Raw genomic sequence first — 24,174 nt, 5'->3', positions numbered from 1 at the left:
TAAGGGGCAATGACTGAGATATGTAAATGCAACATGGCATTATCTCCCAAAAGTATATCTATCAGATAAACATTTCATTTTGGGGGAAACAGAATCCAGAACTATTTGTCTGAGGGTGTCACCCAACCTGGTCCTATCCAGCAGACCCAGACATACAGTATGAACAGACTGAGATAGGGAGACACAAAACAATGGAGGACAGTGAGAGATGAACAAGCCACAGCTGCAGCAGAGGCAGGCAATCTACAGGTCCAAGGCAGAATAAGGCGATAGCAGAATAAGGCATTAACCCCAACCAACCCTTCCAAGCTCCCATCGAACATAATCCCCAACATTCCCCATTAATTCCTAGGGATTAGGGAACAATCTGGCAATCGGCTGTACTAAAATCATGCATGTCATAGAAGCATGTAGTCTGAAATGTCAGATGTTCCCGTACAAAGAGAGTTCATTGATGGCTTGTCGTACAAAGTGCATATTTTCTGATCATGTCCAGTATCTACCACCATCACGCAGAAAGTGGCAGTTTATGTTTTACAACATACATGTTGAAGGTGCCTCATTGCAAGTACAGTCAAATATACAAAATGCCCCCATTTAAAATACATTGCTTGCTTTGAGGCAATATTACTCTGCATATTTATCGTTTAAAAAAATCCTACATTAGCCCTCTGTTAAATTAAGTATGTTATAAGTGTGGTGGTCATGGTATTTTACCCTTCCAACTCCAACTCCAACCAATACAAAACACAACTGATCTTCCAGCATGTAGCATTCTTTGAAAAAACAAATATGCAATTCAAAATACCAGTACAAATTTGAGTTGGGCATTGCCTTATACAGTACAGGTATTTATAACACACGTCGAAGCATTAGGTTGTACTGTCTATCAATCAGTATGGTTGGTTGTGTGTAACACCAACCAGCACAGATCAGTTTGCCTTGAGGAACATTATATTGTGTGACCAGGAGAGGTAGTCACTATAACACCAGACATAGCCTAGTCCCTGGCTTGACTTTGCTCATGAGCGATGGAGGAACTTAGGTGTCCATGTTGGGATAGCACAACTACACTTTGTTACTAATACCTTCTGTCTCTTGGCAGGGGAGAGAACTTTACCACCACAGTGGGGGTGTTGGGGAAACTACAGTGTAGTCAGTTACATACGTTATTTGGAAATATTTGTACTTTTTGACTTTAAAAACATTTAGTTAATTTGTTAAATTCCTTACTAGCCATGGGTGGGAATCTGTACCCAAAAATGTAATAAAGTGCTGGATTTAAACATGGTCATTGTTAAAGCCTAGATGGTTCCATGGAGGTCCTGGATCCAGGATTAAAGAGACTGTATGAGAATGAAGTCATTAGTGGGGCGGTAGCTCTATGCTTCAACTATTGGGGTCCATTACAGCATATTCGGAAAGAGTTCAGACCCTTTGACTTTTTCCACATTTTGTTACATTACAGCCTTATTCTAAAATTGATTAAATAAAAAAAATGTCCTCAATCTACACACAATACCCCATAATGACAAAGCAAAAACAGGTTTAGACATTTTTGCAAATGTATTAAAAATGTAAAACTAAAGTACATTATTTAGTATTCAGACCCTTTTCTATGAGACTCGAAATTGAGCTCAGGTGCATTCTGTTTCCGTGAAGCATCCTTGAGCTGTTTCTACAACTTGATTGGAGTGCACCTGTGTTAAATTCAATTGATTGGACATGATTTGGAAAGGCACACACCTGTTTATATGAGGTCCCACAGTTGACAGTGCATGTCAGAACAAAAATCAAGCCATGAGGTCAAAGCAATTGTCCATAGAGCTTTGAGACAGGATTGTGTCGAGGCACAGATCTGGGGAAGGGTACCAAAACATTTATGCAGCATTGAAGGACCCCAACAACACAGTGGCCATCATTCTTAAAATGGAAAAAGTTTGGAACCACCAAGACTCTTCCTAGAGCTGGCCGCCCGGCCAAACTGAGCAATTGGGGGAGAAGGGCCTTGGTCAGGGAGGTGACCAAGAACCCGATGGTCACTCTGACAGAGTTCCTCTGTGGAGAAGGGATAACCTTCCAGAATGACAACCATCTCTGCAGCACTCCACCAAACAGGCCTGTATGGTAGAGTGGCCAGACTGAAGTCACTCTTTAGTAAAAGGCACATGACAGCCCGCTTGGAGTTTGCCAAAAGGCACCTAAAGAATCTCAGACCATGAGCAACAAGATTCTCTGGTCTGATTAAACCAAGATTGAAGTCTTTGGCCTGAATGCAAAGTGTCACATCGGGAAGAAACCTGGCACCATCCCTACGGTGAAGCATGGGGGTGGCAGCATCATGAGGTGGGGATTTTTTTCAGTGGCAATCGAACATCTCCGGAGAGACCTGAAAATAGCTGACCATCCAACATGACAGAGCTTGAGAGGATCTGCTGAGAATGGGAGAAACTCCCCACATACAGGTGTGCAAAGCTTGTAGTGTCATACTCAAGACACAAGGCTGTAATCGCTGCTTCAACAAAGTACTGAGTAAAGGGTCTGAATAATTACATAAATGTGATAATGCAAAAATTAAAAAACATTTTGCTTTGTCATTATGGGGTATTGTGTGTAGATTGAGGGGGGAAAACTTTAATCCACTTTAGAATATGGCTAACATAACAAAATGTGGGGGGGGGGAAATCAGGGGGTCTGAATACTTTCCGAATGTACTTTATGTATGTACAGTTGAAGTCGGAAGTTTACATACACTTGAGTTGAAGTCATTAAAACTTGTTTTTCAACAACTCCACAACTTTCTTGTTAAACTATAGTTTTGGCAAGTCGTTTAGGACATCTACTTTGTGCATGACAAGTAATTTTTCCACCAATTGTTTCCAGAGAGATTATTTCACTTATAATTCACAGTATCACAATTCCAGTGGGTCAGAAGTTTACATACACTAAGTTCACTGTGCCTTTAAACAGCTTGGAAAATTCCAGAAAATGATGTCATGGCTTTAGAAGCTTCTGATAGGCTAATTGACATCATTTGAGTCAATTGGAGGTGTACCTGTGGATGTATTTCAAGGCCTACCTTCAAACTCAGTGCCTCTTTTCTTGACATCATGGGAAAATCAAAAGAAATCAGCCAAGACCTCAGAAAAAAAAATTGTAGACCTCCACAAGTCTGGTTCATCCTTGGGAGCAATTTCCAAACACCTGAAGGTACCACGTACTTTAGTGCGAAAAGTGCAACTCAATCCCAGAACAGCAGCAAAGGACCTTGTTAAGATGCTGGAGGAAACAGGTACAAAAGTATCTATATCCACAGTAAAACAAATCCTATATCGACATATCCTGAAAAGCCACTCAGCAAGGAAGAAGCCACTGCTCCAAAACCACCATAAAAAAGCCAGACTACGTTTTGCAACTGCACGTGGGGACAAAGATTGTACTTTTTTGAGAAATGTCCTCTGGTCTGATGAAACAAAAATAAAACTGTTTGGCCATAATGACCATCGTTATGTTTGGAGGAAAAAGGGGGAGGCTTGCAAGCCGAAGAACACCATCCCAACAGTGAAACATGGGGGTAACAGCATCATGTTGTGGGGGTGCAGGAGGGACTGGTGCACTTCACAAAATAGATGGCAACATCTGAAGACATCAGTCAGGAAGTTAAAGCTTGGTCACAAATGGGTCTTCCAAATGGACAATGACCCCAAGCATACTTCCAAAGTTGTGGCAAAATGGATTAAGGACAACAAAGTCAAGGTATTGGAGTGGCCATCACAAAGCCTTAACCTCAATCCTATAGAAAATTTGTGGGCAAAACTGAAAAAGCGTGTGCGAGCAAGGGGGCCTACAAACCTGACTCAGTTACACCAGCTCTGTCAGGAGGAATGGGCCAAAATTCACCCAACTTATTGTGGGAAGCTTGTGGAAGGCAACCCGAAACATTTGACCCAAGTTAAACAATTTAAAAGGCAATGCTACCAAATACTAATTGAGTGTATGTAAACTTCTGACACACTGGGAATGTGATGAAAGAAATAAAAGCTGAAATAAATCACTCAACTATTCTGACATTTCACATTCTTAAAATAAAGTGGTGATCCTAACTGACCTAAGACAGGGCATTTTTACTATGATTAAATGTCAGGAATTGTGAAAAACTGAGTTTAAATGTATTTGGCTAAGGTGTATGTAAACTTCTGACTTCAACTGTATATGTATGTGTGTGTGTGTGTATGTATGTAATATATAACACACACACTTATGCAATAAGGCCCGAGAATGTGTGGTACATGGCCAATACACCACGGCTAAGGGCTGTTCTTAAGCGCAACGCGGCGGCCATATACCACAAACCCCTGAGGTGCCTTACTGCTATTATAAAACTGGTTACCAACGTAATTAGAGAAGTAAAAATAAATGTTTAGTAATACCCATGGTATACGGTCTGATATACCACGGCTGTCAGCCAATCAGCATTCAGGGCTCGAACCACCCAGTTTATTTTTATATATAATGACTTGGGGCAATAATATCAACTTCAAAGACCATATGCACCAAAATCTCAAATTTCAATGTAACATCAATTGGAATGTGGGGGATAGCAGATGTAATATAAATGGAAAAACATTTGTAAATCTTACAAAAATCCTTCTTTTGCCATTTTTTTTTTTTTAAATATACAAAAATAAAATAAGGGTACTGTCATGGTTTTCTTGGCAGTACTGTTCTGTGTTCCACAGGGACATGGAGGAGAGGAAGGAAGGAAACGAGAGGGAGGGCAGCTCAAGCCCTCGGACCCCTTACGTCCATGTCAGTTCATAGGGTAGGAGGTGAACCTTGACCTCTAACCCCTCCTCCTGTCAATAAGGCCATTGGTGGTAGATGCATTGTTTTCGTATTAGAGGGGATCGTTCATGTCACAGGTATAGGAGAGGGGTCAAGCCGCTGCTGGGGGCAGTGGTCGCAGGTTGTCCAGTAGTGATTGGACAGCGGGTAGGGACAGAAGAGCCCTCCCCATGCCCCCTCCTGCACGGTAGCAGGCGTATCCCAGTACTCCTATCACCCCAGCCTTCAGCACCGTGCGCAACATCCAGCCAAAACGAGATGGGGGCGCAACACTGACAGTCACACAGAAAAGCAAAAGAAAGAGGGTCAATATTAACTCATAAAAGTTAGATGCCGAAATACAATGATTCTATTGCTCTATAACATAATAATAGCTTGGTCTAGACTGCTAAGAAAGATACACACCTCATGATCTCCTGAATGTTGAGCTCCTTCTCCCAGTTCCTCTCGATGCCAGGGACGTGGCCCATCCCCACCACTCCCACCACCACAGCAGGCACTTCTGTTACAAGAAACAAAGCGAATTTATCCAGCTGAAATGGCATCCATGTTCCCAAAAAACATTGGTCTGTAACAGTCCATCTATTATGCATAGATACATTAGGAGTTGAGGATAAACTTAATTGGCATCTTAGGCAGTGTGCAAAACACAGACACAATAACCCAGCTCGTCCATCTTTCAGAGTAAGGGTCCATTCAAACTGCTGATGGAAAACTATGCCAGAAAGTAAGTCTTTTCATTGGTTTAATTGCAATCTTGTGCAGACTACAACCAATGATATGGTAGTATTTTTCCCACGAGCAGTGTGAACAGACTAATGGAGAAACTTGTCTGTGGACTTCCTCAGGTGAAAAGTGAAACAGGCAGATGCTGCGATGCTCACTCTGGGCATTGGGGGGCGCCTCCACACAGCGTGCAGCCTGGCGGAGCGTGTGTGTGAGGTAGATGTCTCGCTCGGCCACAATGGTCTGGTGGAGAGCGGGGAACTCGCCAATCATCTCTAGCATCGTCTGCTCCAGCAGGTCCTTCTGCTTGCACTTCTCCACGTCTTCCTTACTGACACACAACAACCACAACAAACATATTGCAATAACAAAAGCATTGTACCAACTGGGTTTAACCAAGTCCCCAAATTAATTCCCAATAGCTTGCTATCATTTGTATTCAGGTAAATAAATGTAGCCCTATATAAATATATTATTAAATTGGATATTACTAAATACAGTACCAACCTAATAATATTTCTGCTCTAATCTTACTACATACTAACCAAAGGAAATACTGAGAGGAAGTGTATAGTGGAGTAACCTGTGGGACTTAACCTAGACACTAGAGAGGAGTAACTGTCAGGTTATTGTACCTGATGGGGTCTGACAGGAAGCACAAGCCCCAGGCCAGTCTGGCTTTCTGCCACAGACTGAGAGCAGCGATGGCCCGTTTGAATGTCACCGGGATGGGCCGGTCCCCCAGGTGGAACTTGCAGAAGGGCACTCGGCCCGCCTGGGTGAAGAGAAGAGAGGGAGGTTCTTTACATACAACCTTACTAATACTGTACCTAGTGGGTAACAGGTAAGAGGGTGTTAAGTTCAGTATGTTATGCTGTGTGAGATAAGAACATTAGTATGTATTTGAAAGTATTTGTGACCTTGACCTGACACCTTGTGCGAGAACAAACCTGTTACCCTTATCAAGATTAACTATTTTTAGTGAGTGGGTGAATGTCTCACCTGTTTGAAGGCCTCCCTGAACTCCCCTCCAGGAGCCATGCCCAGCTGCTCTGTGATGTGAGCCGACACTTTGAGCAGCAGGATCTGCATCAGGCCAGACATCACTCCATTCTGTGAGGACATAATAAAGAGGGGGAAGGACAGATAGGAGAAAGATGTATGTAGTTCTGTCCTTGAGCTGTTCTTGTCTAATGATGTTCTGTATTATGTCATTCTGTATTATGTTTCATGTTTTGTGTGGACCCCAGGAAGAGTAGCTGCTCCTTTAAAACAGCTAATGGGGGATCCTAATAAAATACCAAAGAGACAAAACGGTGAACTGTAAGTTAACAGCCTATCTATCCTCTCTTCTAGCAGAGCAATTAAAACACATACAAGCTCAGATCTCAATATCTTCTTCTATGCTAACAGTCCAGATAATTAGAACTGAGCATGGAAAGGGGTCCTTTCATTACTCATCCCCCTGGTCTTGGAATTCCCTCCAAGCCCACCTCAAAGTCTAGGACCTGGTGTTCCTGGATGACTTCAAAGGACAAATAGATAAACAGGTTGTTGAGACACATAGTTGTTTCCATTTGTCACCTGATGTCACTAGTTTGCATTGCCTTATGTAAGGAAGCATGCTGTTTTACTTCACACGCGCATGCCTGCACGTACGCACACACACCCACTGTTTGTTTGCTGTTGTATTTGTGCTGTTGCCAGTGTCTTCTGTCTGTGTTGTCCATTTTGTTTCACATTGAGGTGTGTGTGTTTTTTTATTTTTTATCATCACAGCCCCCCCATAGGAGGCATTTCACTTCTTGTCAGGCCATAATTGTAAATAAGAATTTGTTCTTAATATCCCTTGCTTGGTTAAATACAATATCACTGCCGTTTTGTTATTTCAACAAAACTGATTCTATAGGGCACATACTGTTAACATGTTCAATAATTATTTTATCTTTATTTAACCAGGTAGGCCAGTTGAGAACAAGTTCTCATTTACAACTGCGACCTGGCCAAGATAAAGAAAAGCACTGCGACACAGAGTTACACATGGGATAAACAAACGTACAGTCAATAACACAATAGAAAAATCTATATACAGTGTGTGCAAATGTAGTAAGGTTAGGGAGGTTAGGCTATAAATAGGCCATAGTGGCAAAATAATTACAATTTAGCAATTCAACACTGGAGTGATAGCGCAGAAGATGAATGTGCAAGTATAGATAATTGGGTGCAAAGGATCAAACAAATAAATAACAATATGGGGATGAGGTAGTTGGGTGGGCTATTTACAGATGGGCTGTGTACAGGTGCAATGATGGGTAAGCTGCTCTGACAGCTGATGCTTAAAGTTAGTGAGGGAGATATGGGTCTCCAGCTTCAGTGATGTTTGCAATTCTTTCCAGTCATTGGCAGCAGAGAACTGGAAGGAAATGCGGCCAAAGGAGGAGTTGGCTTTCGGGATGACCAGTGAAATATACCTGCTGGAGCGCGTGCTACGGGTGGGTGCTGCTATGGTAAGCAGTGACCTGAGATAAGGCGGGGCTTTACCTAGCAAAGACGTAGTGATGACCTGGAGCCAGTGGGTTTGGCAACGAATATGAAGCGAGGGCCAGCCAACGAGAGCATACGGGTGGGTCGCAGTGGTGGGTAGTATATGGGGCTTTGGTGACAAAACGGATGGCACTGTGATAGACTACATCCAATTTGCTGAGTAGAGTGTTGGAGGCTATTTTGTAAATGACATCGCCGAAGTCAAGAATAGGTAGGATAGTTAGTTTTACGAGGGTGTGTTTGGCAGCATGAATGAAGGAGGCTTTGTTGCGAAATAGGAAGCCGATTCTAGATTTAATTTTGGATTGGAGATGCTTAATGTGAGTCTGGAAGGAGAGTTTACAGTCTAACCAGACACCTAGGTATTTGTAGTTGTTCACATATTCTAAGTCAGAATCGTCCAGAGTAGGGATGCTAGTCGGGCGGGAGGGTGCGGGCAGCAAATCGGTTGAAGAGCATGCATTTAGTTTTACTAGCATTTAAGAGCAGTTGGAGGCTACGGAAGGAGTGTTGTATGGCATTGAAGCTCGCCTGGAGGTTAGTTAACAGTGTCCAAAGAAGGGCCAGAAGTATACAGAATGGTGTCATCTGCGTAGAGGTGGATCAGAGAATCACAAACAGCAAGAGCGGCATCATTGATGTCTACAGAGAAGAGAGTCGGCCTGAGAATTGAACCCTGTGGCACCCCCATAGAGACTGCCAGAGGTCCGGACAACAGGCCCTCCGATTTGACACACTGAACTCCGTCTGAAAAGTAGTTGGTGAACCAGGCAAGGCAGTCATTTGAGAAACCAAGGCTGTCGAGTCTGCCAATAAGAATGTGGTGATTGACAGAGTCGAAAGCGTTGGCCAGGTCGATGAAGACAGCTGCACAGTACTGTCTTTTATCGATGGCGGTTATGATATCGTTTAGGACCTTGAGCGTGGCTGAGGTGCACCCATGACCCGCTCGGAAACCAGATTGCATAGTGGAGAAGGTGCGGTGGGATTCGAAATGGTCGGTGATCTGTTTGTTAACTTGGCTTTTGAAGACTTTAGAAAGGCAGGGTAGGATAGATATACGTCTGTAACAGTTTGGGTCCACTAGCCAGCATTAGAAAAATGCTTATTGAAATTCTCGATTATCGTAGATTTATCGGTGGTGATATATCTAAATGACACAGGATTAGAGATTTTTTTTTTTTTACTCATTCCAGGGCCCATATTCAATGTTTTTTGGGGGTGCTGATCTGGGATCAGGTCACCCCCCGAATAGTCGTACCTGTTTGATGGCCTGCTGGACCTTGTCCAGATTAATGTCCTTGGCCTCCTTCAGCAGCGTCTTCTCATCCATCTTCAGCATGGACACCCTGTACTGGCACAGCTCCACCACCACCACGTCTGGCTGCACTGCACGAATCGTCTGAGGGAGGGGAAGAGATGGGGGAGAAGGCAAACAAAGGGGACAGGGGAGAAAGGGGGAGGAGAGAGTGGGAGGATAAGGAGAGGAGGAAAACAGGGAAAGGGGGTAGAAGGAGAGGACAGGAAGGGGAGAAAGGGGAGCAAGGGCGGTAAGAGAGAGAAAGCCAAAGGTAGAAGTACAAGACTGACAATAGAATGGATTTTGCCTGAGGGAACAAAACAAACAGGAGTCTGGGAAACCAGGACATGTAAGGGGGATGTCATAGTAATTTGTTCTTAACTGACTTGCCTGGTTGAAAGAAGGTTAAATAAAAAGATAGTATTTTGAAATCTGCCAATCAGAACTTTTTATTCAATCATTACTTCAGGGTGTCTCTAAAGGACAAACATTTTCTAAATGAATGAATCCCATGAATTTGAACGAACTCAACAGAGGCCATTCCAGGAGATACCTATGACAATCATTTAAGGCCGGTTTCCCAGACACAGATTCTGTCTAGTTCAAAAATGTATTTGAATGGAGATTCCTCATTCGGCATACTTTTTAGTAAGGCCAGACAAAATTGATCCACTGTTTAACGGATTTTCCCTCAAAAAGCGAGGCGAGCGAACATTTAAAAAAAAAAAATACATTCGGTGTATTAAGAAATAACAGTACTTTACCACATTGTCCTAGGCTATATGGACCTGAACAACAGGATAAATACTCAGACTGATTTTCAGATTATTATTAGTAGTACACAAATTACATTAATGAACATTATTCACATAGGATGTATAATAGAATGCAATATTCTATCATATTCACTTTTTTTTTTTTTAAGTTGTATGAATGTATGAGTTCATTAATCTACTTAATTGTATAGCCTAACAAATTCAAGAAAGATTGACAATAAATAATTGTAATCAAATTAAAATGTTGATGCATAATAATGAGTTAATTACCTGAATGCATCTCTATAGCCTAGGCGTTAACAAAATATTCATACAAATAAAGACTAGTAGGCCTTGTAGAAAGAGGGTCAATCAAGTTAGGTCTGCAAAATTAATGTAGCATTGTAAAACATTTATAAATCCAGCCATAGAGTATAACCTATCATCAAAATAAAAAATGTTGTTTATAACATGCACAATTAGAAGCATCAATCTATATAGATCAAGCGTGATTAAATTCGAGCCCAGTAACTTTGCTCACCGCATCCTCCTTCGATTGTCTCGTCTGGCTGCCACGAAAAGCCCCACCTGCTGATCTGCACGAAGCGTGGGCGTGCCACTGGCAATGTACTTTGCTGGACATGCTAGCTGTTGTCAGCAGCGCATCGTCACTTCAAACGCATTCCGTCGTGGTGTTATCGGTTGGACTTCTACTACTGGTAGTATCGGTAAAATGTAAGTTATGAATCGCAAATCACCATACAGCTGATACTTCGACTTCATCAATCATTTTGACTTCAATTTGGTTGGTCAAAATATTATCAGCTTGCACTGCGTCTTTACTGATGAATGCCCTGATCTCTGGCCATTCAATTGGTTAAGTTACATTGTTGTTGTCTATTAAACCACTTCTTATTAATCAGAAAATTATGCAATAACCACGAATTTAAACGACTGTTTGTCTATAATAGGGATGTCCCACATTTAACCTGGACACATAAATAGTAGGAATTTGTGCTGGCTTCAGCCAAGACTGCATGAGAGAGAAATGAAACATATGCACGTCTCTTGCAGGTGCAAGTGTGTGTATTTCACTGTACAATCCGAGGCTTGAACATGATCTGAGCGCGTGATCTGAGACTGTTTGGTCTCTTGGGCATCAACTTTGAAAAGCCTCAAGGGAGAGCGGACAGTGCATTATAAACAAAGAGCCGCATAGATTGGCCAAAGAAATAACATCTGAATTAATTTTTTTAGTGTGTGGAGAAAAGTGAGGCTAGGCACCCCTTAAACAGTAATTCAACTTTGTCGGGCCAAACTGGCTAGGATAATCTGTGTCAAGGAAAACAGCCATTAATGCTTGCATGTCACATTTGTTGTGCTCACCGTGGCCACGTCCTTCTTGCTGCTGTCACTGAAGTGGGCGGTGCCTACCAAGTAGAGCAGGCTGCCATCTGGGGCAGTCAGCCGGGTGACTGTTTCAGGGAGTTCTGGGGAGGACTGGCGCCGCTGGGCACGCACCTGCCATAGCAGCTCCACCGCCTCAGAGTCCGCTATAGAGGAACCAGCCAGGGAGAGGTGGAAGGGGAGAGAAATAGAGCAAGTAAGAGCGAAAGACAAAGACAAGAATGGAAAGAACCTTTAGTTCCTCCATCACTGAATTGGCTGGCAGGAAAGACAACATACTTCGATATGCCAAAGGAATGTGATTGTCAGATGTGGGTAGAGTGAACAGTGCATGTTGTAGCCTACTGAAATAAAGGTTACAAACAAGTTAGAACAGACTTTCAAACGTAACATCGCTGTGGGAAGACTTCACAGACATAAAGAGAACATAGATAGTAGTTTCAAAGCTTGAAAAGTAAAGGACGGTTCCCCTTTTTCTCTCACACGGGCATTGTGAAACAATGAGCTTTTGGTGACAAGCAGACAGAGAGAACAGTAAATACATTTTACGTAAATAAGGGCACTCACAGAGTCCAGGGGGACGACTAGGCAGTGACTCATCTTCAGACGCATCTTCAGAGGGACCTACCAACTCATCCTAAAAAAGCATATGTAGTCATTAAGCCATTCTAAAACTGTACATGTCAACAAAAACATTTTGTCAATGTGCTCAAGAGCTTAATAGCCAGATGTATTGCGACACTGATTCTTAGACAATTAACATCTAGGCTAAGTACAGGAGCGGGACAAAATTATAAGAATGTTTGTTTTGCTTAATGTATTATGATCAGCATAGAGCTGAGTTCTTCAAATATCACAGCTGTATGGGCCATAACAGATGTGTGTGAAGCTGTACTCTGTGTGCCTTTTTAAAATGATCAAAATAACAGCTGTCAAAGCACTATGCAGTGACCCATGTCCCGCAGTCCCCAAACTTACCTCGGAGTTGTTGTCTTGGTCCATGATTCAACCTTTGAGAGCTGGGCAAAAACTAAAGCGATGTCCCACCTTCCTTACTGAAAAGGAAAGCAAAACAGGAGGAAAGAGTATGGTCAAATGTATTAATGCATTTAGCCAAATTCATCAAGTAGGTTTGTTGGCCAAAATTGCTATTCTCTGCAATGCTATCAGCTGTGATGCTTATTTCGTGACTAAGCTAAGGCCCCAGTTTAAGTTCCTCAATTGCTGACGTTTGCTAACTAGATATATGTACAGTGTACCAAACCATAAATAAACTACCCATTCTCACTAGTTAGCTACCATCAGCATATGGCGACAAAGTTAGTTGGAAAATAAAACCGGCTGGTTAACGTTACCTATCAAAGGTAGCTAATTCTAGTAGATAAGACAATTTGTGAGCCAAGTTTCACTGTGACAGTAACGTTATAGTATATAGACAAATATCATGAGCAAACTGCCTAACGTTAGCTTAGTGGCCCCTTTTTAGAGCCCGGTCATGGCTAAACGCTCTCCTGCTGCATGTAGCTGCGTAATTCAACACGATTACATCACCTTCAAACAAGAGTGTTGACATAGCTAGCTATTTTGCTAGCTAACCACATGCTACAAAGTCAAGTTAGTTAGCTAGCTAGCTAGCTAGCTAAAGCTGTCAAACCTGCTGGCTAGAGACAAAACATTGACACCCTTAGCTGATATTCCCCTCGTTTCCACATATTATCTAGCTAGCTAGGCAAACTAGCTAACATTATTCATTAAGTTAGCTAATGTTAGCAAGTTGGCCCAAGCTAAATAGCTTACTACTCGCCGACTAGCAGTTAGCTTACTACTAGCTAACAGCTGACATATCGGTTAGCTGGCTAACTGCTGCTAACCACTTGGTAAACAATGTCATATCAATTTGTAATCAACATATAATAACTACAGCTTACAATGTTATACATTAATACATTAAAACTTACAAGTTAGCCAACCTGTGCTCTTACCTGCACTTCGACCAATGATGTGTTCGACTCCTTTGTTAACGTTGTTTTCTGGTACTTGTAGTTCAATTGAGATTTGAGTGCGTTGTGGTAATCAGTGGTGAAAAAGCACCCTACTATCATTCTTGAGTAAAAGTAAAGATACCTTAATAGAAAATGACTCAAGTAAAAGTGAAAGTCACCCAGAAAAATATTGCTTGAGTAAAAGTTTAAAAGTATTTGGTTTTAAATATACTTAAGTATCAAAAGAAAAAGTATAAATTATTTCAAATTGCTTATAATTAGCACGATACATATTTTTTACATATAGCCTGGGGCACACTACAACTCACAGACCTCATTTACAAACAAAGCATTTGTGTTTAGTGAGTCCCCCAGATCAGAGGCAGTAGGGATAACACGCAGATGTGCTCAGTCCCCTACTGTACAGTCGTGGCCAAAGGTTTTGAGAATGACACAAATATTAATTTTCACAAAGTCTGCTGCCTCAGTTTGTATGATGGCAATTTGCATATACTCCAGAATGTTATGAAGAGTGATCAGATGAATTGCAATTAATTGCAAAGTCCCTCTTTGCCATGCAAATTAATTGAATCCCCAAAAAACATTTCCATTGTGTTTCAGCCCTGCCACAAAAGGACCAGCTGACATCATGTCAGTGATTCTCTCGTTAACACAGGTGTGAGTGTTGACGAGGACAAGGCTGGAGATGACTCTGTCATGCTGAATGAGTTCGAATAACAGACTGGAAGCCTCAAAAGGAGGGTGGTGCTTGGAATCATTGTTCTTCCTCTGTCAATCATGGTTACCTGCAAGGAAACGCGTGGCGTCATCATTGCTTTGTACAAAAAGGTCTTCACAGGCAAGGATATTGCTGCCAGTAAGATTGCACCTAAATCAACCATTTATCAGATCATCAAGAACTTCAAGGAGAGCGGTTCAATTGTTGTGAAGAAGGCTTCAGGGCGCCCAAGAAAGTCCAGCAAGCGCCAGGACTGTCTCCTAAAGTTGATTCAGCTGCGGGATCAGGGCACCACCAGTACAGAGCTTGCTCAGGAATGGCAGCAGGCAGGTGTGAGTGCATCTGCACACAGTGAGGCGAAGACTTTTGGAGGATGGCCTGGTGTCAAGAAGGGCAGCAAAGAAGCCACTTCTCTCCAGGAAATACATCAGGGACTGCTGAGGACTGGGGTAAAGTCATTTTCTCTGATGAATCCCCTTTCCGATTGTTTGGGGAATCCGGAAAAAAGCTTGTCCGGAGAAGACAAGGTGAGCGCTACCATCAGTCCTGTGTCATGCCAACAGTAAAGCATCCTGAGACCATTCATGTGTGGGGTTGCTTCTCAGCCAAGGGAGTGGGCTCACTCACAATTTTGCCTAAGAACACAGCCATGAATAAAGAATGGTACCAACACATCCTCCGTGAGCAACTTCTCCCAACCATCCAGGAACAGTTTGGTGACGAACAATGCCTTTTCCAGCATGATGGAGCACCTTGCCATAAGGCAAAAGTGATAACTAAGTGGCTCGGGGAACAAAACATCAATATTTTGGGTCCATGGCCAGGAAACTCCCCAGACCTTAATCCCATTGAGAACTTGTGGTCAATCCTCAAGAGGTGGGTGGACAAAAAAAAAACACAAATTCTGACAAACTCCAACCATTGATTATGCAAGAATGGGCTGCCATCGGTCAGGATGTGGCCCAGAAGTTAATTGACAGCATGCCAGGGCGGATTGCAGAGGTCTTGAAAAAGAAGGGTCAACACTGCAAATATTGACTCTTTGCATCAACTTCATGTAATTGTCAGTAAAAGCCTTTGACACTTATGAAATGCATGTAATTATACTTCAGTATTCCATAGTAACATCTGACAAAAATATCTAAAGACACTGAAACATCAAACTTTGTGAAAATTCATATTTGTGTCATTCTCTAAACTTTTGGCCACGACTGTACTCCTTGTTCACTCATGACTGCATGGCCAGGCACGACTCCAACACCATCATTAAGTTTGCCGATGACACAACAGTGGTAGGCCTGATCACCGACAACGATGAGACAGCCTATAGGGAGGAGGTCAGAGACCTGGCCTGTGAGATGCATTGTTTTTACGTATCTATTTTTTTACTTAACACTTATTTTTCTTAAAACTGCATTGTTGGTTAAGGGCTTGTAAAGTCTACACCTGTTGTATTCGGTGCATGTGACAAATACAATTTGATTTGACCAGGGATGTTCTCTTGATAAGTAACTGAATTGGACCATTTTCGAGTCCTGCTAAGCATTGAACATGCAACAAGTACTTTTGGGTGTCAGGGAAAATGTATGGAGTAAAAAGTACATTATTTTCTTTAGGAATGTAGTGGAGTAAAAGTAAAAATTGTCAAAAATATAAATAGTAAAGTACAGATACCTTAAGAAACTACTTAAGTAGCACTTTAAAATATTTTTACTTAAGTACTTTACACCACTGGTGGTATATAGATTTGTAGTTCTTATTATTTTGTTGTGCAAACCAAAGGACATATAATTATATTTCTATGCATATGCAATTAATTGCAAAAACATTTATACAAAGAACTCTTGTTCAACTTTTATCTTAACAAAAAACGTTTATTACTCAGACTACATCATACAGTCACTGACAACTTTTGACTCCATCCCCAGAAACACCACCCAACATTGCCTCAAGAAGTAGTTGCACTGATTTGAAGTCAGTTTTGTATCTTTCACCTGTTTTACTTGGACTAGGATTTGGGGTGGATAAACTGTTCATAGATCTGTGCCCAAGGAGATCTACCCAGACATAGCCTCCAGGAACAAAACTGTTTCTTTCCCCAATCTGAGTCCCCCAACCCATAAAAACGGTGAGGAGGAGCACTGCTCTATCAACATGCTCACACTCATAAACTTGTGCTACATATTTAAAGTGCTTTTGAATGCATTACTGTGCTAAGTACATCAAGGGGATAGTGTGCTAACCACTGGTCATAAATAATATCTTATTAGGTAGCATACCCAGGCAGGTAGTTTCCCAAACCATGTATTTAGTGCATGTTAGACTGTGAACATAACAACACATGTATCTCATTGGAAAGTGAACTTTGCATTGTCACAAACCGTGTAAGTACAACATTTGTATTATAAGTGTTCTAAGCCTTCCTCTTGTCACATACCAGTGAGATATTCTACGGTTTCTAATATATTTTACATGCACATCATATGGCCCTTTTATACAGAGACATGTTTTATTGCCCAAGATGACAGATTCACAGCATTAAGGAATCCTCAGTGTGTTCATTCAGAATACATGCTTGTTGTAGATTGTTATGCCATCACTGTTCAGTTTAGGTTACCAATTGCTCAGACATACGATTGATGGTGGTTGCTACACATCCCCCCCTTGTTTACTGCATCATACCTGGTGAAAGGTGCTATTATATCCTAATAACAATTCTACTAACTACAGTACTCTACTTTTCATTCGTTAACTTCAGGGGGCATTGTCTTTGGTGAGTAATGAGCCACCACAATAACCACGTCTTACTGACGCGGCATTGGACATGAGGTGCTGTTGTTGCTCTCAATGTGGTGGCATGTGGCAACGTAGGCCTATGGTGAAAAGGTAGGACATTCAAAACAAAGCATTCAGATGCTGTACATTTTATTGTGTACAATGCTTTCTATATCTACGTATCACTTCCCTTATTCTTCATAACTTCCACAAGAAGAGCTGGATATGACTGTTCAGCACTCTCCCTGAATGAGTCCAGGTTTCAGTTGAAATGCAGTGCTGGCGTAAAGACCACTGCACCTTGAAAGATCATGAAAACAGTCACTTCCACTGACGTTGAGAGGTGGCAGGTTTGGAATACCTTTCGTAGATCCATAGCAAGGAGATTTTAACTTGAATGTTGGCAATAATGCATATGCTTGCCTATATTAATTAAAGTGAAGGCGTTTCTGAATTTGACATTTTTGTTAACACACGAAAATCCATCCTATGACTTCCCTTGTGGATGGATCAGCGAACCTTACCTAATAAGTGCACTAGTGGTGTGAGAGGAACCCATTAAAAGGTGCAATCTGTAACTTTCATTCCCAGTCAAAAGTACTGCCCATGCACTTGTTTGTAGGGGATCTTAAATGAACGCAACCATTTGTTTTTTGTATGCTTCAGGGCTAAATGTGCAAATGGTAAAACGTAAATTGCATATTGCACCTTTAAGGAGCCCAGTCTTCTATAAGGCAGGTGCGTTCTCACTTTGCCTCCTCTCTCTGCCTTATGTATGGTCAAATGACACTGATTAACTAATGGAACATTTATGTGTGAGCACACCACAACAACTGAGATAGGGCTACATACAGTCTATAGATTAATTATAGTATGTAAACATTTTTATAACTTGTGAGCGTAAACATTATTGCCACAAACAACATTATGTGATCTTTTGCATATATTGCAGTGCAGATTTTAAAAAAAGTGTATTGCATTGGCTTTCAGTACACTTTGATTGAGGGACTATAAGCAATAATATGAATGTTTTATAAACATGTTTTCATTATGTGGCTGTTGGTGAAGCAGTCTTTCTGGAATTCTATACTGAACAAAAATATAAGCGCAACATGTAAAGTGTTGGTCCCATGTTTCATGAACTGAAATAAAAGATGCCAGAATTTTTCCATATGCACAAAAAGATTTTTCACTCAAATTTTGTGCACAAATATGTTTACATCCCTGTTAGTGAACATGCCTTCCTTGCCAAGATAATCTATCCACCTGACAGGTGTGGCATATCAAGAAACTGATTAAACAGCATGATCATTACACAGGTGCACTTTGTGCTGGGACAATAAAAGGCCACTCTAAAATATGCAGTTTTGTCACAGAACACAATGCCACAGATGTCTCCAGTTTTGAGGGAGGGTGCAATTGGCATGCTGACTGCAGGAATGTCCACCAGAGCTGTTGCCAGAGAATTGGATGTTAATTTCTCTACCATAAGTCGCCTCCAACGTTGTTGAATTTTTTGGGGCAGTACTTCAAACCGGCCTCACAACTGCAGACTACGTGTAACCACACCAGCCAGGGACCTCCACATCTGGCATTTTCAGACAGCTGATGAAACTGAGGAGTGTTTCTGTCTTTAAAAATAAACATTTGTGGGGAAAAACTCATTCTGATTGGCTGGGCTTGGGCCTGGCTCCCCAGTGGGTGGGCCTCGCTCCCAAGTAGGTGGGCTTATGCCTTCCCAGGCCCACGCATGGCTGCGCCCCTTCCCAATCATGTGAAATCCATAGATTAGGGCCTAATTTATTTAAATATACTGATTTCCTTATGAACTGTAACTCAGTAAAATTGTTGAAATTGTTACATGTTGCATTCATATTTTTGTTCAGTATATACAGTACATTCTGAAACTATTCAGACCCCTTGACTTTTTCCACATTTTGTTACATTACAGTCTTATTCTAAAATGGATGAAACATTTTTTTATAGTCAATCTACACACAATACCCCATAATGAAAAAACAAAAACAGTTTTTTAAAGATATTTTTGCAAATTTATGAAAACTAAAAACAGAAATACATTATTTACATAAGTATTCAGACCCTTTGCTATGAGACTCAAAATTGAGCTCAGGTGCATCCTGTTTCCATTGATCATCCTTGAGATGTTTCTACAACTTGATTGGAGTCCACCTGTGCTAAATTCAATTGATTGGACATGATTTGGAAAGGCACACACCTGTTTATATAAGGTCCCACAGTTGACAGCGCATGTCATAGCAAAAACCAAGCCATTAGGGCATAGAAATTGTCCTCAGAGCTCAGAAACAGGATCGGGTTGAGGCACAAATCTGGGGAAGGCTACCAAAACTTGTATGCAGCATTGAAGGTCCCCAAGAACACAGTGATCTCCATCATTCTTAAATGGAAGAATTTTGGAACCACCAAGACTCTTCCTCGACCTGGTCGCCCGGCCAAACTGAGCAATCGGGGGAGAAGGGCCTTGGTCAGGGAGGTGACCAAGAACCCGGTGGTCACTCTGACAGAGCACCAGAGTTCCTCTGTGGAGATGGGAAAACCTTCCAGAAGGACAACAATCTCTGCAGCCAGACGGAAGCCACTGCTCAGTAAAAGGCACATGACAGCCAAAAGGCACCTAAAGGACTCGTTTGATAAAACCAAGATTGAACTCTTATGCCTAAATGCCAAGCGTCACATCTGGAGGAAACCTGGCAGCATCCCTACGGTGAAGCAAGGTAGTGGTGGCAGCATCATGTATGGATGCAAACTGGTAAGGGCCCAAAAAGGCGACTTTGTTTTTGGCACTGAAACATTAAAAAGATCCCTGGTAGGGGGAAATGCAGGTTTTAACTAATGAAACAACAAATAATATGATCTACATGATCTGTCTCTGTGTGTAAAATAAAAAGTGGTTAATGTGAACCTAACTCACAGATAAAAAAAATGTGTAGGAAGCAGCCTCCTGAGTGGCGAAGTGGTCTAAGGCACTGCATTGCAGTGCTAGCTGTGCCACTAGAGATCCTGGTTCGGGTCCAGGCTCTGTCGCATCCGGCCGCAACCGAATAATCCCCCCTCACATACAACACAAGTGTTACTGTCAAGTTCAACACAACAAAAGCAATATCTTCGGCCTACACTGTACATTACTACATTGTACACTTTCTGTCTGTGGACATCTGTTCTACAATGTGTCAGCAGAGCATGATACCCTTTGTTGGCAGAAGTGATCTCTTTCAGGCAGAGAGTACACCTGGCATACCCCTTTTTATCCACTGTATTGAAAAAATGAGAAAGAGGGAAAGTGTGTAGTGTTCCTTTCACCTCTGGCATCCAGCTTAAGCCAGGCCCAGCTCCAGCTTCACTTGATCCCTGAATCCATTTGTATAACAAGCAATGCCTCATTTTCACCTAATTCTCTCATTCTGAAAATTAACCACATACTGTAGAGAGAAAACATTAGTTCACAGATAGTAGTTAGTTCGTTAGCTAGTTAACTATTCACACAGATTGCCAGGGTCCAGTGGGCAACTAACATGTTATAACTTGAGGAATGGCAAGAAGTTGTATACCAGTTAATACATGAGCGTTAGCTCATCTGATGTTGTAACATTAGCTACCGTTAATGTTTGCTGTCTGACTTTATTAGCCAGCTAATTTTCACACCATAAACTCAATTATTTGATCAGTTAAGTTGGCTAATGTTGCTTAACATTTCTCTGGCTAGTTAACAGAGAATTCGATCCAGCTAATAAGATACTTAACAATGCTAACAATATTTGTTCCACCACACTTTCTCCCTCACCTCAAACTTTCGAAATGCCAGTTGTTTTCGGTTACAGCTCATGAAGTACGCTTCATCACCTTCTCACCTACCTCTTCGTTATCGTTCAGGGGACGCGCTGCTGTAACTGGCAAACTGCCTTTCCGCTCTCCGTTGTCTTTCCAGAGCACGCGCTGATGCTGTAACTAGCAAATTGATTCTCTCTTCAGTCGCGTGCTGCATTATATTGTTATGTGAACGATTGGCTGAGCCTTGGATACAGCCAGTATTGCTCCAAACGTGCATTACCCCCGCCAAAACTTTTCTCATTGGATCTACACAAATCACGAAGGTAACCTATTTTGTATTCAAAACGGCGAATTTAGCCGAAAGGTGACTATTTGGCATCCTGGATCATGCTGTGGGAATGTTTTTCAGCAGTAGGGACTGGGAGACTAGTCAGGATCGAGGGAAAGATGAACAGAGCAAAGTACAGAGAGATCCTTGATGAAAACCTGCTCCAGAGTGCTCAGGACCTCAGACTGGGGCGAAGGTTCACCTTCGAACAGGACAACAACCCTAAGCACACAGCCAAGATAACGCAGGAGTGGCTTTGGGACAAGTCTCTGAATGTCCTTGAGTGGCCCAGCCAGAGGCCAGACTTGAACCAGATCGAACATCTCTGGAGAGAATTGAAAATAGCTGTGCCGCGACACTCCCCATCCGATCTGAAAGAGCTTGAGAGGATCTGCAGAGAAGAATGGGAGAAACTACCCAAATACAGGTGTGCCAAGCTTGCAGTGTCATCCCCGTGAGTACTCGAGGCTGTAACCTCTACCAAAGATGCTTCAACAAAGTACTGAGTAAAGGGTCTGAATACTTACACTACCGTTCAAAAATTTGGGGTCAAACATACATGAAATGAGTTGCAAAATGAATAGGAAATATAGTCAAGACATTGACAAGGTTATAAATAAAAGAATAATTGTGTCCTTCAAACTTTGCTTTCGCCAAAGAATCTTCCATTTGCAGGAATTACAGCCTTGCAGACCTTTGGCATTCTAGTTGTCAATTTGTTGAGGTAATCTGAAGATATTTCAACCCATGCTTCCAGAAGCACCTCCCACAAGTTGGATTGGCTTGATGGGCACTTCTTACGTACCATACGATCAAGCATCTCCCACAGCAGCTCAATAGGGTTGAGATCCGGTGACCGTGCTGGCCACTCCATTATAGACAGAATACCAGAATGACTGATTCTTCCCTAAATAGTTCTTGCATAGTTTGGAGCTGTGCTTTGGGTCATTGTCCTGTTGTAGGAGGAAATTGGATCCAATTAAGCGCCGTCCACAGGGTATGGCATGGCGTTGCAAAATGGAGTGATAGCCTTCCTTCTTCAAGATCCCTTTTACCCTGTACAAATCTCCCACTTTACCACCACCAAAGCACCCCCAGACCATCACATTGCCTCCACAGTGCTTGACAGATGGCGTCAAGCACTCCTCCAGCATCTTTACATTTTTTTGCGTCTCACGAATGTTCTTTGTGATCTGAACACCCCAAACATAGATTTGTCTGTCCATAACACTTTTTTCCAATCTTCCTCTGTCCAGTGTCTGTGTTCTTTTGCCCATCTTAATCTTTTCTTTTTATTGGCCAGTCTGAGAAATGGCTTTTTCTACCTAGAAGGCCAGCATCCCAGAGTCGCCTCTTCACTGTTGACGTTGAGACTGCTGTTTTGAAGGTACTATTTAATGAAGCTGCTAGTTGAGGACTTAAGGCGTCTGTTTCTCAAACTAGACACTGTAATGTACTTGTCCTCTTGCTCAGTTGTGCAGCGGGGCCTCCCATTCCTCTTTCTATTCTGATTAGAGACAGTTTGTGTTGTTCTGTGAAGGGAGTAGTACACAGCGTCGTACAAGATCTTCAGTTTCTTGGCAATTTCTCGCATGAAATAGCCTTCAGAAGAAAGGTCTTTGTTTCTGGCCATTTTGAGCATGTAATTGAACCCACAAATGCTGATGCTCCAGATTCTCAACTAGTCTAAAGAAGGCCAGATTTATTGCTTCTTTAATCAGCGTAAACAGTTTTCAGCTGTGCTAACATAATTGCAAAAGGGTTTTCTATATGCCTATGTACAGTTGAAGTCAGAAGTTTACATAGGTTGGTATCATTAAAACTCATTTTTCAACAACTCCACAAATTTATTGTTAACAAACTATAGTTCTGGCAAGTCGGTTAGCACATCTACTTTGTGCATGACACAAGTAATTTTTCCACCAATTGTTTACAGACAGATTATTTCACTTATAATTCACTGTATCACAATTCCAGTGGGTCAGAAGTTTACATACACTAAGTTGACTGTGCCTTTAAACAGCTTGGAAAATTCCAGAAAATGATGTCATGGCTTTAGAAGCTTCTGATAGGCTAATTGTCATCATTTGAGTCAATTGGAGGTGTACCTGTGGATGTATTTCAAGGCCTACCTTCAAACTCAGTGCCTCCTTGCTTGACATCATGGGAAAATCAAAAGAAATCAGCCAAGACCTCAGAAAACAAAATTGTAGACCTCCACAAGTCTGGTTCATTCTTGGGAGCAATTTCCAAATGCCTGAAGGTACCACGTTCATCTGTACAAACAATAGTACGCAAGTATAAACGCCATAGGACCACGCAGCTGTCATACCGCTCAGGAAGGAGACGCGTTCTGTCTCCTAGAGATGAACGTACTTTGGTGCAAAATGTGCAAATCAATCCCAGAACAACAGCAAAGGACCTTGTGAAGATGCTGGAGGAAACAGGTACAAAAGTATCTATATCCACAGTAAAACGAGTCCTATATCGACATAACCTGAAAGGCCACTCAGCAAGGAAGAAGCCACTGCTCCAAAACCACCATAAAAAAGCCAGACTACGGTTTGCAACTGCACATGGGGACAAAGATTGTACTTTTTGAAGAAATGTCCTCTGGTCTGATGAAGCAAAATAGAACTGTTTGGTCATAATGACCATCGTTATGTTTGGAGGAAAAAGGGGGAGGCTTGCAAGCCGAAGAACATCATCCCAACAGTGAAACACGGGGGTGGCAGCATCATGTTGTGGGGGTGCTTTGCTGCAGGAGGGACTGGTGCACTTCAGAAAATAGAGGGCATCATGAGGAAGGAATATTATGTGGCTATATTGAAGCAACATCTCAAGACATCAGTCAGGAAGTTAAAGCTAGGTTGCAAATGGGTCTTCCAAATGGACAATGACCCCAAGTATACTTCCAAAATTGTGGCAAAATGGATTAAGGACAACAAAGGCAAGGTATTGGAGTG

The 24,174-nt window shown here is 42.0% G+C and overlaps 1 protein-coding gene across 3 annotated transcripts; it reads right to left on the bottom strand.

The window, feature by feature from the left end:
• Positions 1-4,469: 4,469 nt before the first annotated feature.
• trabd (TraB domain containing) lies at positions 4,470-13,649 on the bottom strand. Of its 3 annotated transcripts, none has more exons than XM_029696780.1 (10): positions 13,560-13,649; positions 12,556-12,632; positions 12,145-12,214; positions 11,557-11,723; positions 9,377-9,517; positions 6,574-6,684; positions 6,207-6,346; positions 5,730-5,902; positions 5,251-5,347; positions 4,470-5,117 (listed from the first exon to the last, which is right to left on the bottom strand). In XM_029696780.1, the coding sequence occupies exons 2-10, from the start codon at positions 12,577-12,579 to the stop codon at positions 4,937-4,939; spliced, it is 1,104 nt and encodes a 367-aa protein (XP_029552640.1). In that variant the 5' UTR covers positions 12,580-12,632; positions 13,560-13,649; the 3' UTR covers positions 4,470-4,936. The 3 variants fall into 3 exon arrangements, with proteins under 3 accessions (XP_029552640.1, XP_029552642.1, XP_029552641.1); XM_029696782.1 differs by lacking the exon at positions 13,560-13,649 and adding an exon at positions 13,536-13,555; XM_029696781.1 differs by lacking the exon at positions 13,560-13,649 and adding an exon at positions 12,933-13,095.
• Between the last annotated feature and the right edge of the window lie 10,525 nt (positions 13,650-24,174).

This window comes from Salmo trutta, chromosome 17, assembly GCF_901001165.1.
Source record: "Salmo trutta chromosome 17, fSalTru1.1, whole genome shotgun sequence".
In the NCBI taxonomy this organism is placed as follows: Eukaryota; Metazoa; Chordata; class Actinopteri; order Salmoniformes; family Salmonidae; genus Salmo; species Salmo trutta.
This window is presented reverse-complemented; position numbering and strand designations above follow the sequence as displayed.